This window comes from Rhamphochromis longiceps, linkage group LG1 (genome assembly GCF_057381845.1).
Source record: "Rhamphochromis longiceps isolate RC_006_pf linkage group LG1, R_longiceps_female_GT1.1, whole genome shotgun sequence".
NCBI lineage: Eukaryota > Metazoa > Chordata > Actinopteri > Cichliformes > Cichlidae > Rhamphochromis > Rhamphochromis longiceps.
The window spans coordinates 43,628,003-43,646,350 of record NC_140557.1 but is presented as its reverse complement, the minus strand read 5'-3'; the positions used below and the strand labels follow the sequence as shown (position 1 = coordinate 43,646,350).

Sequence of the window (18,348 nt, the reverse complement as noted above, 5' to 3'; positions counted from 1 at the left end):
GGTCTGGAATGGTGTGAAAACCATCACAGGCCACAACACCAAGAAAAGCACAGTGGGGGGGACTGTGGAGAAGGCAAACGAACTCAACAACTTCTTCAACAGGTTTGACCAGCCCACAACCCCCCCACCCTCACCTTCACTACAGAGTCCTCTCCCCACTCTCCTGCCTCCCTCGCTTCCCCCCCTTCCTGACACCATGACACCCCCCTCCTCCAATCCCTCTCTCAGCAGCAAGACATCTCCCCCCCTCCCCTCCTCCCAAACATCTCCCAGTGTCACAGTGGATCAGGTCAGGAGGCAACTGAGGAAGCTTCGCCCCAGAAAGGCAGCAGGCCCAGACAAGGTGTGTCCTAGGATGCTTAAGGCGTGTGCTGCTGAACTTGGGGAGCCGCTACAACGAGTCTTCAACCTCAGTCTGCGACTGGGGAGAGTGCCCGCCCTATGGAAGACATCCTGCATCGTCCCGGTCCCCAAAAAGAACCGGCCCAATGAGCTGAATGACTTCCGACCGGTGGCACTGACGTCACATCTTATGAAGACTCTAGAGCGGCTCTTCCTCAACCTCCTCCGACCACAGGTACAACATGCCCAGGACCCACTACAGTTTGCATACAAGGTGGGTGTCGGAGTGGAGGATGCCATCCTGTACCTCCTACACAGAGCCCACTCACACCTGGATGGGGGAAAAGGCACGGTCAGGATCCTGTTTCTTGACTTTTCCAGTGCCTTTAATACCATCCGGCCCTGTATGCTTCAGGAAAAACTGAACAGGATGGAGGTGGACCCCTGCCTGGTGGCTTGGATCTCCGACTACCTCACCGACAGACCACAGTACGTCAGGCTGAAGGACATCACGTCTGACACAGTGGTCAGCAGCACAGGAGCACCACAGGGAACTGTGCTGTCCCCTCTTCTCTTCACCCTGTACACCTCTGACTTCTGCTACAACTCTGAATTATGCCATATTCAGAAGTTTGCAGATGACACGGCCATCATGGGGTGTATCTGGGATGATCAAGAAGAGGAGTACAGAAGTCTGGTGAGAAACTTTGTCGCATGGAGTCACACAAACCACCTGCAACTCAACACCTCAAAGACTAAGGAACTGGTTGTGGACTTCGGGAGGTCCAGAGAAGGTCCACTGCCAGTTCAGATAGAGGGGGAGGAGGTGGAGGTGGTCAACAAGTACAAGTACCTCGGGCTGTGGGTGGACAATAAACTGGACTGGTCATGCAACACAGAGCACCTGTATAAAAAAGCCCAAAGCCGACTGTACTTCCTCAGGAGGCTGAGGTCTTTTAACATCTGCAGGAAGCTCCTGAGGATGTTTTACCAGTCAGTGGTTGCTGGAGTACTTTTCTATGCTGTGGTGTGCTGGGGGAGCAGCACAGCAAAGAGGGACTCATCCAGGCTGGAGAAACTGATCAGGAGGGCTGGCTCTGTGGTCGGCATGAAGCTGGACACTCTGGTGACAGTGGCAGAGAAAAGGACATTAAAGAAACTGATGGACATTATGGACAATGCTGGGCATCCTCTGCACACGGCCATAAACAACCAGAAGAGTCTGTTCAGTGACAGGTTGCTTCTCCCCAAGACAAGAACTAACAGACTTAAAAACTCCTTTGTCCCACACGCCATCAGACTGTTTAACTCCTCTCTGGAGGGGAGAGGGAGGGGAAACAGGAGGACAAAGGAGGGGGGAACAACTAAGCTGTAGTGCCTCTGCACCTCACTGTACAATACCTTGTGTAAATAGTCAACAGTGCAATAGACTCAATACTTGAAATGTGCAATTCACTTGTATTTTTATTTTTTTATTCCTATTTATTCTATTTATCCCCTTTGTATATTTTATTTATATTTGTCTCTGTATTTATATATGTATGTGTGTGTGTGTGTGTGTGTGTGTGTGTGTGTGTGTGTGTGTGTGTGTGTGTGTGTGTGTGTATGTGTATATATATATATATATATATAACAGTTCTGTAACTGTAACTTTGGTCGTTGCTGTGCTTTTTTTGGAAGTCGAATTTCCCAGAGGAACCCACCCGAGGGATTAATAAAGTTCTATCTTAACTCTTAACTCTTATGTCAGATATATTGTGGTCAAGTGAGCAACATTTTAAATAAAGGGCTCAGTGTATGTAGGTAATCCCTGTAAGCAGAATGATCTGAACACTGTATAACCCATTTTTTTAACCCAAAGGTCCTAAAGACCGTCAGTGTTATACAGTTTTGTTTGTGAGTACAGCAACCAGAAAACGTGATGTAAATAAAATAAAATAATGTTGCTCTGTGTGTAATCTGAACATGCTTCTTTAAATGGGTGAGGTATACTGTAACCCCCTCTTTCTCATTTTATACACTCGATGCGCAAATTAGCTTTAAAGTAATTTTGATCAACAGCTGCTTTTACTGAAACACATGCTTAGACTTGCTGTCCCCAGCCAGGTGCCAGTTAGTTACTGGCAGTTCCCTTTCCTGCTTCTAAGTCGAGGTACTTTCCATCATGAACACGTTTCATGCAATGGCCTAGTGTCACCAAGAGGGGGCGCTTTCTTTGCAAAAACTTTGACTTACAGGGTTTTATAGCATTTCATGTTGAAAATATTTCTCTTGTCAAAATCTATTTATTACACACGTTTTGCTCTGAACTACTAAATATACTAAATATAATATTGTATGCAGACATACTTTCCATGTGACTGTGATGTACATGTTTGTTGTGTTAGAAAATGCGTCTTATGTTTGTCGAACACAAGTTGTGACTAACAAGTAAGTCAAACTTCAAGTGACTAAAAACACTGAACAATGAAAAAGAAAGCCTGTGTTAAGTCTTCCTCTGCAGCTAATCAGATTAGTTTATGTAGCAATGTGTGAGCCTCAGCCACCTTCCCTTTCTAGAGCCCTGTCCAGGTGAAGAACTTTGTTGTTCTGCCAGGCAGCATAAACAGCTCAGACAAAGCAGGGCTGAAGCAGTGAGAGAAGGAGCAGGACGAGAGAAAGCAAAGACAGAACAGGGGACTCTGGGAGAAGCTTCAGAAACAGTTAAAAGAGAAGAAATTAACGACAGATAAGGAAAAAGTCTGATGAAAATTATCATGTAATGCAGGGGTTGTGATTATAATGACAAAGATTATCATGTGCAAAAAGGATCAGATAAAAAGAAAGAAAATGCTGCAAAGAAGAAATTTAAGATGATAAAGATTCTTTATAGAATCAGGCACATGAGAAGCAAACTGCTGCGTAGGCAGTTTCAGAAGTATATCATTTCAATCAACAGAGATTACTTCTGTGTAGCGAGAATTATTTTCCAGATGTGACACAGTTGCATCCGTTTACTCATAGCCTTTGTTAAGAACTATGCAAAAGATACATGAAGGCTAAAATAGTAAACACCAGAAGACTTCTGCCTCGTGACTTGACTTGAATTGACTCGGTTTCTGTTGTTTTCCATTACAATGGCGTACCACCTCAATGTGCCCGGAGTCGTGACAGCAACACGGCCGAAAGTTCTGTGAAGAAACAGGACATGGAGGCAATATACAAACACCCCCACCATGGTACGAGTCTGCACCTAATAGCTGGACCATGCTGTGGGTTTTGGTGCAGCCATTTCCCTCGTCGTCGGGTTTCAAAAATGGCAGTGTTGACTTTTGTCAAGTCAACCAATCAGCACGATGCGGCCTGTTGACGTCACATTTTTGGATCAACTCAGATTGCTTGGAACCCCAGCAGAGAAAGTACTAACACAGTACTTGGTACCAGGTACTACCACCTAATGGAAAACCCTAAAAACCAAGTCGAGCAGACTCGACCCGAACCGAGTAGGTACTAGTGCAAAAGGGCTTTTACTTTTATTTTTGCAGAGGCAGACGGCGTGGAGTGAGGAGAAGGTAGACCCAAAAGCAGACGATGGAGGCAGAGTGAGGTGATGAACAGAAAGCGAGCCTTTTATTTGGCTGAATCAAAGTACAAACAAAAAGCACAGAATGACTAGGATGAAGCTAACGAAACCTATACTGGGAAAACTAAATATTGTATGAAACTAGAAACCTGAAAATTGGAAACACAAGGGAAGAAACACAGATGAACCAACAACAGAAGGAGGAAGACAGAGGACTAAATACACAGGAGGGTAACGAGGAAATAAGGAACAGGAGTGAACACAGCTGATCACCCACATGAGACAGTTCCTCCCTGTCAAAACAGAATACAGTAACACAGGACGCGGGACTGTCAAAGTAAAACAGGAAATAAATGAACATGGAAAGCAGGGTGCCACAATATTGCACAATATTAATAATTATCAGACCCAGGACCATGACAATTATTCTACATGTATGTCTAGACTTTGCTCATAATCTCATAATGTGTAAAATTTGTTGTAAAAATGTTTTAAAACCATTTCTTTCCATAATGTCTGAAAATGTGAAAATGCCTGCAATGTTACTGTACAGACAGGAAAGACAGAGGGTTGAAATGTTAGCTTTGCAAGAAGTTTGAGAATGAAATTGGAGCCTGGCTGTCCGCATCTTGCTCTTTTTCTGTGTTTGCACATTTTTAAAATAAACTTTTGGTTCAACTTTAGGATGTTCCAGCATCTTGAAGGACTTTACAGAGTTCTTCTGTGATTTTGGTTCCTTCTATCTTCTCAGAGGAATCCCAGAGAGATTCCATAATTCTGAGGGTATGAAGATGATTCTCATGTTTGGGGACCAAAAGAAAGACCCTAAGGCCAGCTCGCCTTAGGGTCTTTCTTGAGCTTGACCATTGAGCTTAATGGTTTAAATTCAGAATTCCTTGATGCAATGTGGCTCTCTTATCATATCTCTGGTATAACTTCTAGATTAAAAAAGGTGTTTTTGTCTCTCTGTTCTGCTGTGCATGATACAGCTGACAGAAGGATTTCAGTCACCTACAGGAAACGGCCTGTGATTATAAGGCTTTAAGTAACCTCACTTCTCTCGCTCCACAAGGTTGTTGGAAGTTAGGCAAAGTCCATAAAACACTGACGCCAACGATGAGGTTTCTTTGTGAGCTCTTCTGTCTGCATTGCATTATGGAACAGGCCTCCATTTGTTGTCATGGAAACAGACAATGCCTCTGACACATTACATTTACATGCTTTTTTACTGATGAGCTCTGAGTAGCTTTTTCAAAGCCAAAGCATATTTTAGCTGTTTGTGTCTCATGTAATGGTTAAACTTTGTCAGCCAGACATGGATAAAAAGTTTTTCTCTCCATAATGAGCGCGTAAAGACAAAAATCCCAGCACAGCTGAACATGCAGCCCAGCATCGTATATTAGACACACCTGTCAACAATGTCCACTTCACTCTTTACCTCTGGCTAAATGCACGGGACAGCAGCTTGTGAATTTGAGCTTTTTGTCTTATTTCAGTGTTATGTATTTGCATTCATGTTGCATGTGTTTCTATTTTCCTACATATTGCATTTGTATGAAGCTAAAGGTAAACGAAACAAAATGTATTGATTTGCACAATCAACAGGGATTGACCTCTGCCCTCTCGTGACATAAGGTTAATGCCAGCTGTCCCTTTAAACACATTGCCAATCTGTAATTTTATGCTGTGTCACTAATAGTTAAATGCTGCTCATGTTTTAGGCTGGATTATTGCAGGAAAACAAGTAATAGCCACAGATCAAAATCTAATGTTTTTAAAGGTTTCAAAATTGTTAGAAGCAATGATTTTTTTTAAATATATGTTTTCCTGGTATAATGGAATATATATATTTAAAAGGTTTTAATACACATCACCTGTTTTTATAAGATGTTTTAAATTATGTTACTAATTTCCGATCCCTTAGCCTTGTACCAAGCTACTGCTCAGAAATTATATTGGTCCGTATACCAGAAAAAACACTCCTTTCACATGTTTTTATGCTGTTCAGCAAATCAACAAATACAACTAGCAATGGAAGCTTGTGCTACAGCAGCTTCTGCTTTAACATACAGATATAAATATAAATAAAATCATTAACATTAAAAAACATGACTGGTTGGTCTTCATGAAGTGTTTGATCATTTTGCTATTAACGTTCTGTGTCACCACTAGTTATTTACACATCAGGATTACAAATTCTGTCAGTCTGTCAGTGAAAAGTGAAGTAACTGAGAACTGGGGGTCATATAGATGAGAACAGGAGGGCGCGTGTTTGGAGGAGTGGTCCTGCTCCTGAAATTCGGATAGTTTGTCTCTAAATGTTCTACAGTTATACAATGTTGTGTTATGTTATGCAAAGCCATGTAATGGTAAGTTATACTAAGAAATGCTATGAACTGTTATGTTCAAATATTACAAAACCAAACAGGTTAGAAAAGTAGACAAAAATAGAAAAGGATGAGGCCAATTTTATTTTTATCGACTGCGGTACTGTTGTTACTGTTGTTACTGTTGTTACTGTTATTCAAAGCTACATTATGCTACATTACGCTTGTAATGCAATGCTTTGTAGTAATGTTTCCATTTACTGTCTGTTTGTCTGCTGAGTACTCACCACTGGAGCAGTCCAGTCCTCCCCATCCTGGCTCACATTGGCAAGTATCAGGAGAGACACATCGTCCATGGGCACACTCTTCTGTGCACAGTGCTGAGAAGAAAGAACAACATTGAAACAAATGTCAAACAAGCAACTATAACACATAAGAAGTTATCAAGTTCTTTCTTTGAGTCATAAAACCTTACATCAAGTCCATTTGTCATTTAAATCATAATCCCCGTTCCCTCAGCTTATTTAATTCATGTTAATATCTTTCAATGTTACAGTCTTTAGTGCAAGTCTGACACTATCCACTCCAGCTTAGCACAAAGTCTGGCTTGGAAATTTTCTACTGAAAAGTCTGTTTGGAGAATAATGTCTTAATCTGATTCTTCTTCTCTTCTGCCCTCCAGCAGATGGTAATGTTCATCTCATAATGCATATTTTTGTGGAAAAACAATGGAAGCAACAACAAAACGCAGATCACTTTTAACAACCGGATATACAATGCTGACAGTGCAAACACCTGTAGAACTCAGATACACTCTCAGGTGTGAAGAGACATATACACTAACTGCTGGTAATACGTGGTGAGTCTTTAATATTTATTTTATTGGAGACTTTCTTTTAACTTTTGTTGTTTTTTACCTCATATTGTATCTTAGGAATGCATATTAGGGATATACTTTAATATGTTCCTACTAACCGATGCCATAATATTATGCCTGATTAGTGTATACACTAGCACTCAACAGTTGATTACACAATCCCTTAGTGCAATGAAGACACAATAATTACTACTGAAGATTTTTTGACACTGTGTGTTCATTTACTTGTAGCATCTACTGTAACGGACGTGTAAACACAGTTAGTAGTGCTGCTATTGCCTCAAGCTCCTGGGAATCTTACCATACAATTGTTAGACAGGGCCAGCTACGTCTCTTAATGCATGAAATTCTATTGAGTTAGAAGAAGTACGCAAATTAAAATAATCATAAATCACAGATTTTTCAATATTTTCATGCATTTGTTAAAAGATTAAATATGTTCTTCATACTTTATTATTTATTTTTATTTCAATAGACACAGTAACAGTGCTATATAGCAGCAGCCCCCAACCTTTTTTGTGCCATGGGCCGGTTTATGTTCGCCAACATTTTCACGGACCGTCCTTTTCTAGAGTCCCAGAGAGCAGCCATTTGGCTTTTCTACCTTTTAGCTAGGCTTTAGCTTCAGCCAAGTGGAAGCTAAATTGGCTAGTCATCAATTCATATGTAAATTAGGTTGTTACCTGAGAATTCTGGAGGGGAGTGGGGGTGTGTGAACGATTGCTGATTTCTAACTGCCAACTGCCTCTTTGTTTGTCTGGGGGGAGCTGCTAAAAGCGGTGAACTTCCTTTTGTGTTCGTCTTGATGCATTCTCAATCATCCAGGAAAATAAATCTCCAAAAGTCACCAACTTGGAGTGTTTAGTTTCCTGAGCCACAAGGAAACTTGTGTTTCAGTTTGTCTTCTTAGGGAGAAATCAACACACATGGGTGTATGTCCTTTATTGATAAAAACAGTACAAAAACCCCAACCATTTGTACACATTTTTACAAATAATAATAAAAAGTGAGTGAGTACATTTCAACATTTTCAGCAATCACTCACAATCCTGGCACTGCCACGGTATCTGTAGTCTGCATTTACCACATGTGTATCTGTTGCAGTGAACACATCGCACAGTGGCATGATTGTTCTTGCATTTGAGTTTGACCTGACACATGGCTCTTTTTCCAGGACTAGGTGTGGAGGGTTGTGTCCAAAGCAACTGTTCTTTTCTTGCCCTTTTCCCAGCTACATGAGAGTGAGCCAACTCTCTTGCAAGCTCCACCAGGAAGTCCACCCGTCTTTCCTGCGTCACGGATGAATACAACACAATAAAACCAGTACTGGTACCAAAAAATAAGATTTATTCATAACACAAACCCAGGGAAACTGAGTTAACGGTAAAAAAATATCGCTACATAATAAAATTATTCTCAATGTTTTGCTGTAAAAACTGAAGTGATTAATGTTTTTTTTTTTATTTAAACTAGTGCTGCTGCGTTAATGTGGTTGCGGTGTTAACGCCATTTTAACGAGATTAACGCTGACAGCACTAATTTAAACACATAAATATATTTAATATATATTACTATTCTTTTTTTCTTTAAGGTCATCACGCTATGAAGAAATGGAATTTACTATGACGGCAGATAGTAGAGACTATTAACCAGTAAAATCATATTTACAAAAATATGAAAACAAAATCATTTTGCCAAGCTTTTAATAGAATAGATAATAGATAGATTTTATAGTAATTAATTAATTAAATAAATGAATGACATGAATCAATGTTAGTTTTCAGAAAGCTTACTCAACATAGTATAATACTATATATAATATATAATACTTTTAAATGAAGTATTATACCCATTATACCTAGTTTATATTGTAGGATGGAGGTATTGCTTCTCTTGTCTGTTGGTGTTCCAGTTGAGCTGTTTCTCGGTTGCTATTGTGTATTGTCACAATGTAAAGTTTTTATAAGACCTCAGTATGAATATGCATTCTTACAGCTAATGATAATATCCTAATAAATTAAACTAAGACCACGAATACACAGGCGTAGAACCAGTTGGCAACTGTGTGGCAATCACTGTTCACTAGGCGAAAATGAGTGTAGGAGCTAAAGTTGATTATCTATAAGACTGTTTTAGTTTCTAATACTACTTTGCTTCAATCTGTCACATCTAGTAGCTGGAACTGGTGTGCAAAAGACATAAAGGCAGGTGATGTTACTTGGAGGTGGAAGACACAGTATTTGCCCTCACATCCTCAGATCTGTCATGGAATCATGGATAATGTTTGTTTCTTTAAGGACATTAAATAACCACAACAATGACTTCCTCCTGGCCAGTTGCAAAGGTTGTTGAAGGTTGCTGGCATTCACTATGAAGCTGCTAAAGCCTCAGTCACGCAGCCCTGGAAACCAGTCAATGACTCCCTGGTAACTACCGGCCACTAAAAATAAAAAGGAAAAAAAAAAAGACAAAATCCTTGATAGTGTTGCTTTTTTGCCTCTGTTGAGTATCTGCAGCAAATTAATGAAGGTTTTTCTTAATTTACATAATTTGTGTCTATATTTTTTAATATGCAGTGCTGTGCTCTGTACTCCCAAACATGACATTACCAGTGCCTGTTTGTCATTTTCCCCTTAAAAATTCTCTGCACATCCCTGGCGTACTACTTGCTCTTTGACATCCTAATGTAACAGTAAGTCATAATATTTTCTACTTTGCTTAGATATGGAGATATTCTACCAGCCAGTCTAGCGAGCAAAGCGTATTATCTGCATTGTACAGCAAACAGATAAGGTAGTGCTGACATCTCCATTATCACCTTCCAACTGCTATAATATTTCATTGTGACACAACACTACAGTTGAAAGCCATAATGCACAATCTAAAGGTTAAAAAATGATTCTATCACAAAATAATAAATGATGCAGAGTTTTACAGGGCAACTGTGCGTCACTCTGGCATTATCTCATACAGCTATTAGCTAGAAGGTCAGAGGTGGTCACTAGCCAATGTTGCAACGAGAAGGACAAAAAGCAATGTGAAAAGGACAAAAAGACAAACAGTATGAGCAGTCAAGACAGAAAAACTGCACACTGAGCAGCTAAAACGAACTCTTAAAACACTATTTTAATGATTATAAAAAGTAATACATTAAACTTTAGATTAACCAGCACACTGAGATGTTTTTAATAGAACTTTGATATATCAGACAAGTGGAGCATTTTTCAGGAAACCTAAAACTCAAGGCCTCGGTTTGATGGATGAAAAATTAAGGGAAGAGACCTAAACCCTTGAGTCGGATACAGTCAAACAAGTTCTTGCAGTAATATGGAGTAATTCTAGCACGAAGTGAGAAAGACTGTTAAAGAGTTCCAGTACTGAGTATGATGTTTTATTCATCCGGCAGTTTTTGGTTAAAACACCAAAACCTAGTTTGTCATTTTGTGAGTTTAAGGGCACAACACATAGTACCATATTTTTCAGAGTATAAGGCGCACTTAAAATCCTTTAATTTTCTCAAAAATCAACAATGTACCTTATAATCTGATGCGCCTTATGTATGAATTCTGGTTTGCTTAGGGGTGGGTTTTGATTATCGATTTTCCAATTAAAATCGATTCTAGCTTGAATAACGCGATATCGATTCATTAAAATCCTGAATCGATTTTTAAATATAAATTATTTTTTCCTGAAACGCCAGAATCTCAGGTTAAACCTCACAAAATGTTGACACTGATTCTGCACAAGGATCTAAACAAAAAGGGCGGACCCGTCGACGCATCAGAATCAGTGAGATGTCGGCTTTCTCACCCGACTGCACGTACACGCCGTTGGGGCTGAAAGCCAACAGCTCACAGATTCTGATGCGTCGCGCTTTGTGTTCTGAAACTGCAGTTTTGTCTCTCTCCAACCAAATTTGACTGAACCAGCAGCAAAAGAAGATCCAAACTACACTTCACATTTCGCTTCACATAAACATCGTCATGAATGCCCTCTTACTTTTATTTTCATTTTAAATTTCACTGACTTCCAACAAAAGAGGCCTCATTTTTGCTGTTCAATACAAAAGAAATGTAAACTTTTTCAGATTATGCAAAATTGCAAAATGCTTAACTGTGTCTCTAATTAAACCTCTGTAACTTCGCTCTGCTTCACTTCAGCAGGATCAGGTTGATTCATGGTTTTCTTTTGTTTTTGTTCCACTGCAGAATATTTTTAAGGTGGTTATCTATATTAGCTATAAAAAGTCTTCAGGTCCCAAAGTCAAACAAACACTGCGGCATCACTGAGAGTTAGAAACTGTCTAAATTCTTTCATCTTTAATAAAATGATCAGCGTTGCTGCTTTACCAGGTGTAACAATTAAGTTTAACATTCAGGCATCGATGAAAACAGAATTTATTAAATTTAACAGAGTTAGAAGTTAGCAGGAAGTTAGCTCGCTAGTTTCCACCTAAACACGATATAGCATGTTCTGACTGAGAGATTTCTGAAGATCACTTCCAACATAAATGAAGACAGAAAACTAAACAGCAGTGACGTTTGTAGGGTTACTGAAGTTGGGCTAGCTGGTATATAATGATGTGCTACATGATCGCTAGCTACACAGCTATGTTAGCATAACATAAACACAGTGAAGCTGGAGGATGAACACTAACTTTTTTGCACTCGCTAAAAGTTAACATGAGGGTTCCCGATAGTTAGAGACAAATGCAATCGCATAGCAGGATGCTGTAAATGGACCAAACTTCAGTCAGGAGAACAACTGAGAAAATCCATCCACAATACGAGGTTAGTCATTAATATGCTGCAACAACATGGGAATAGAGCAGCTGTGAGAGAATTCAGCAGTAATGAATCAATGTTACAGAAGTGGAGGAAGCAAGAAGAATGAGCTGAGTGAAGTTTGACTTATCTGACTGTTTTGTTTTGCTTAATGAGCCTTATAATCCCGTGTGCCTTATGTATGAAAACACACCTATTCATCGACAGTGCGCCTTATAACCCGAAAAAAAAAGTTTGAAACATGTCCAAAAAGCATGAGTGACTGACTGAAGTCAGTTTTCATATGAAACAAAAAAACAAATATAATATCCCAAAGATTTGTTCTTGAGGTTTTATATATATAGTTGCAGCAAGAAAGCCATCGCTAAGACGTCAGAATAAGACAGAGGCTTGCCTTGGCCATGAAAAACCACAATTGGACTACTGAACACTAGAAGAAGGTATTATGGGCTCATCAATCAAAGTTTGAAATCTTCGGTTCATCACGTAGGATCTTTGTGTGCCATCAAGAAGGTGAAAGGATGGTTCCACAGTGTGTGCCATCAACTGTCAAACATTGAGGAGGAAGTGTGATGGTCTGGGGCTGTTTTGCTAGATCCAGGGTCGGTGACTTGTACAGAGTTAGAGGCACCCTGAACCAAAACAGCTACCACAGCATTCTGCAGCACCATGCAGTACCTTCTGGTGTGCGCCTAGTTGGTCAGGGGTTCATCCTACAGCAAGATAATGACCCACAACATAGTCTCCAGATTTAAACCCCATCGAGCTGGTTTGGGATGAACTGGACAGAAAAGTGAAAGCAAAGCAACCTACAACGTCCACACATTTATTGGAACTTCTGCAACAGATATGGGAAGAACTTTCTGAAGAATATTTGATTTCTATTTTAGAAAGAATGAGATGGATGTGTTCAGCTGTTATAAGCTGCCAAAGGTGTCTACTTTGATGAGTCAAAGGTTTAGAATACATTTTGGTCTATAAATTGATTCCACGATTTCTTTTTTAACTCTAATTGCTTATTTGTACTGTGCTTTCATTTCAGAGTGCAATGAGACATTACACAGCATAATTTTCAATAAAAAACTGGAAAAATTGGGGTGTTCAAAAACTTTTGACTGGTAGTTGCATTGAAGCATTGACATAACCTGGTCAAAAACAACTCCAACCATCTAGAGTTAGTATCTGGGTTGATATCATATTTCCAAGATCAAAATATGATTTTATATAGATGTACGCACAGCGGCGAAAATGAGCTTCCTCCGAAGGGTGGCTGGCCTCTCCCTTAGAGGTAGGGTGAGAAGTTCAACCATCCGGGAGGGGCTAAGAGTAGAGCCGCTGCTCCTCCACATCGAAAGGAGCCAGCTGAGGTGGTTCGGGCATCTGACAAGGATGCCTCCTGGGCGCCTCCTAGGTGAGATGTTCCGGCATGTCCCACCAGGAGGAGGCCCCGGGGCAGACCCAGGACACGCTGGAGAGATTATATCTCTCGGCTGGCCTGGGAAGGCCTTGGTGTTTCCCCGGATAAGCTAGAGGAGGTAGCTGGGGAGAGGGAGGTCTGGGCTTCTCTGCTTAGGCTGCTGCCCCCGCAACCCGGCCCCAAATAAAGCGAGAGAAGGTGGATGGATGGATGGATGGATGGATGGATGGATGGATGGATGGATGTACGCACACTACCCATCTATCTTTGAGAAAGAGCTTTCTCAAGTTATTGTTAATAAAACTTTAGGTCATAATAAGAGCTTGTAGAATAAAATCATGGTGTTGTTTCTGTGGGGAGGACACTCACAAACTCGGAGATGGGCACATTAATAAATAGCTGGTGATGGTAATGTTTCTACAGTCAGGTGTGATTTTTACTTGCCAGAGGAACAAGACAATAAAAATGTTGGAAATAAAAAACTCTCTAATTAACACATTTTTGAAACATTTATTCAAATTGGGGAGTTTTACTCAGAGTTACACTGTTTCACATCAATTTATTATTTTGTTTTCTATGCTGTAACCCTTTGTCAGCATGAGGATATATCTGTGAAAATCTCTAATTGCACAGGATCCCAAAACCAGTATGGTTGTGAATGGGGTCGAAGTGGCAATGTGCTGAGGGTGTACCCTGCCCAGTGCATTCCGGAAGATTCAGTAATTGTTCCTTTTTCTGCAAGTAAAGGACGCTAACGCCTATTCTTGACACATTCTATGACACACAGCAATTCAGTAATTCAAAAACAATCATATCTATAGTAACGGTAATTTAACCCATCACACTAAACACCCATAGTGCATAATGGAATAACAATGAAAAAAGAATCATATTTATCTTTAGTACAATGTGTTAAAAGTAAAATGTTGAATTTTATGTAACATCTCCTTCAACTCATTTTGTAGGATCAGAGTATGAATATTGCATCATACATCAGGTAGGGATTGTGCTGGAAGAAGATGGGCTGACAGCTTGGAGACTTTAGCTCCTCCATCACAGAGATATGATGTGCCATAGTCCTGGCTCTGTTTGCTTTCTTACAGAAGCAGGCAGCTTGACGTGCATATAAATGTGCACAGGAACAAATGAAAAAACAACCTCTCTTGCATAAAGTATTTCAACACTCTGACCTGTTTTTTAAGGCTACGAAGTGTTAAAATCCACGCAGTGAACACAAAGTGAAGTGCTGAGTTTGGGAAGTTGCAAAGAAGTGTGCAAGCAGGGAGCAAAATGTGGACAGAGTGGCTACAGGAGTTAGATCGGATTCTGTAAAGCTGGGTTTTATTGCATTTTAGTCCCAGAGGGGTCATCCTCTCTAAATTTATAGCAGCAGTGTGTTAAATTTTACAGCTTGTTTTGAATATTAGGAAAGAAATCCTTGCATCCACACCTACATAGTTCTCAACACAGACTGAGATTAGGATGGAGTTGCTGGTTGTAATACAGAAAGATGTGTGTGGTAAGTAAGGTCAAATACATCAACACAAATTCAGATAAGAATTAACTAAATTAATTAAATTCAAGCCTGTTAAACAAAAAATCACAACTTTATGAATGCACTATAAAAAAAAACTGGATGATGAATGCTAAAGTGAGACTTTAGCACACTTCCCTATAGACTTTATGTGTTGACATAGCCTTTGCCTGCTGTGTACCTACAGCCCCCAATTCACACACCCACACACACATGCAACATCTACACACAGATGCAGGTGAAGAAAGCACTAAATTTTAGAGAAAGGTCCAATTCATATGCGTGCGAAAGCAGACAATCAAATTCTTTTGCCCATATAGTAAAACGAAGAGTCAGATAACACAGCACAAAAAATATTGCAAATAATTACGTGTTTGAGTTTCTTGTACAGCTTTTGTAAAGTTAAAGTGCTGTGAAAAAAAAACACTTGAACTCCCTTCGTAATTCCTTTTTTTCCTGCATTTGTATTTGCCATACTTGCATATTTCAGATCATATTAGACAATGGCAACTGAAGAAAATGCATTTGTTTAATGATTTCATGTATTAAGGGGAAAAGGCTATCCAAACCTGCAGCTCTTTTTGTAAAAACGTATTTGCTGCTTAAACCTAATAACTGTTTGTGCCACCATTATGGCCACAACTGTAATCAAGCATTTGTGATAACGTGCAATGACTCTTTCACATTGCTGTGAAGGAATTTTGGCCCACTCTTCTTTGCAGAATTGTTTTAGTTCAGCCACATTCAGGGGTTTTTGAGCATGAACTGCTTTTTCAAGGTCATAAACCCACCCACCACTTTAATCACACTCTAGATCTTGTTTTAACATATGGCATAGAAACTGAACATTTAACAGTGTCTCCTGAAAACCCTCTCCTGTCTGATCATTTCCTGATAACATTTACATTTACAATAATTGATTACACAGCGGTGGAGAGTAGACTTTATCACAGTAGATGTCTTTCTGAAAGCGCTGTAACTAAGTTTAAGAATATAATCCACCCACTGTTATCATCTTCAATGCCCTGTACCAACACAGAGCAGAGCAGCTAACTGAACGCTACTCCAACAGAGGTCGATTATCTTGTTAATAATTTCACCTCCTCACTACGTACGACTCTGGATACCGTAGCTCCTGTGAAAACTAAGGTCTCTAATCAGAAGTACCTGACTCCGTGGTATAATTCTCAAACACGTAGCCTAAAGCAGATGACTCGTAAGCTGGAGAGGAAATGGCGTGTCACAAATTTAGAGGATCATCATTTAGCCTGGAGAAATAGTTTGCTGCTTTATAAGAAAGCCCTCCGCAAAGCCAGAACATCTTACTATTCATCACTGATTGAAGAAAATAAGAACAACCCCAGGTTTCTCTTCAGCACTGTAGCCAGGCTGACAAACAGTCAGAGCTCTGTTGAGCCAACCATCCCTTTAACGTTAACTAGTAATGACTTCATGAACTTCTTCACAAATAAAATTTTTATCATCAGAGAAAAAATTACCAGTAATCATCCCACAGATGTAATATTATCTACAGCTACTCTTAGTACCATTGATGTTAAGTTAGACTCTTTTTCTCCAATTGATCTTTCTGAGTTAGCTTCAATAATTACTTCCTCCAAACCATCAACGTGTCTTTTAGACCCCATTCCTACAAAACTGCTCAAAGAAGTCCTGCCATTAATTAATGCTTCGATCTTAAATATGATCAACCTATCTCTAATAATCGGCTATGTACCACAGGCCTTCAAGCTGGCTGTAGTTAAACCTTTACTCAAAAAGCATCTCTAGACCCAGCAGTCTTAGCTAATTATAGGCCAATCTCCAACCTTCCTTTATATCAAACATCCTTGAAAGAGTAGTTGTCAAACAGCTAACAGATCATCTGCAGAGGAATGGCTTATTGAAGAGTTTCAGTCAGGTTTCAGAGCTCATCACAGCACAGAAACAGCTTTAGTGAAGGTTACAAATGATCTTCTTATGGCCTCTGACAGTGGACTCATCTCTGTGCTTGTCCTGCTAGACCTCAGTGCAGCGTTCGATACTGTCGACCATAATATCCTATTAGAGCGATTAGAACATGCTGTAGGTATTACAGGTACTGTGCTGCAGTGGTTTGTATCATATCTATCTAATAGACTCCAGTTTGTGCATGTAAATGGAGAGTCCTCTTCACACACTGAGGTTAATTATGGAGTTCCACAGGGTTCAGTGCTAGGACCAATTCTGTTTACATTATACATGCTTCCCTTAGGCAGCATCATTAGAAGACATAGCATACATTTACACTGCTATGCAGATGACACCCAGCTCTATCTGTCCATGAAGCCAGATAACACACACCAATGAGTTAAACTGCAGGAATGTCTTAAAGACATAAAGACCTGGATGGCCGCTAACTTTCTGCTTCTTAATTCAGATCAAACTGAGGTTATTGTACTCGGCCCTGAAAATCTAACCAGATTCTTACTCTGGATGGCATTACCTTGGCCTCCAGTAACGCTGTGAACCTTGGAGTCATTTTTGACCAGGACATGTCCTTCAACGCACATATTAAACAAATATGTCAGACTGCTTTCTTCCATTTGTGCAACATCTCTAGAATTAGAAATATTCATGCATTTATTGCTTCCAGGCTGGACGACTGCAATTCATTATTATCAGGAAGTCCAAAAAACTCACTGAAAAGCCTTCAGCTAATCCAAAATGCTGCAGCAAGAGTCCTGACAGGGACTAGAAAGAGAGAGCAGATTTCTCCTGTTTTGGCTTCCTGTTAAATCCAGAATTGAATTCAAAATCCTGCTCCTCACATACAAGGTCTTAAATAATCAGGCCCCATCTTATCTTAATGACCTTGTAGTACCATATCACCCTATTAGAGCACTTCGCTCTCGCTCTGCAGGCCTACTTGTTGTTCCTAGAGTATTTAAAGTAGAATGGGAGGGAGAGCCTTCAGTTTTCAGGCCCCTCTTCTGTGGAACCAGCTTCCAGTTTGGATTCAGGAGACAGACACTATCTCTAATTTAAGATTAGGCTTCAAACTTTCCTTTTTGCTAAAGCATATAGTTAGGGCTGGACCAGGTGACCCTGAATCATCCCTTAGTTATGCTGCAATGGGCGTAGGCTGCCGGGGATTCCCATGATGCATTGAGTTTTTCCTTTCCAGTCACCTTTCTCACTCACTATGTATTAACAGACCTCTCTGCACTGAATCATATCTGTTATTAACCTCTGTCTCTCTTCCACAGCATGTCTGTATCCTGTCTTCCTTCTCTCACCCCAACCGGTCGCAGCAGATGGCCCCGCCCCTCCCTGAGCCTGGTTCTGCTAGAGATTTCTTCCTGTTAAAAGGGAGTTTTTCCTTCCCACTGTCGCCAAAGTGCTTGCTCATAGGGGGTCATATGATTGTTGGGCTTTTCTCTGTATCTACTGTGCAATATAAAGCGCCTTGAGGCGACTTTTGTTGTGATTTGGCGCTATATAAATAAATAAATTGAATGTCAAAGCA

The 18,348-nt window shown here is 40.1% G+C and overlaps 1 protein-coding gene across 1 annotated transcript in view; it reads right to left on the bottom strand.

Annotated features, from left to right (window-relative positions):
• Nucleotides 1–4,045: 4,045 nt before the first annotated feature.
• LOC146679307 (multiple epidermal growth factor-like domains protein 11) overlaps nucleotides 4,046–18,348 on the bottom strand; it is a 112,079-nt gene continuing 97,776 nt past the window's right edge. Inside the window, exons 7-8 of the mRNA XM_085407090.1 lie at nucleotides 6,519–6,611; nucleotides 4,046–4,053 (exon numbers count right to left, since the gene is read on the bottom strand). Of these exons, the coding sequence (XP_085263216.1) occupies nucleotides 4,046–4,053; nucleotides 6,519–6,611 (101 nt within the window). The remainder of the gene's footprint in view (nucleotides 4,054–6,518; nucleotides 6,612–18,348) is intronic.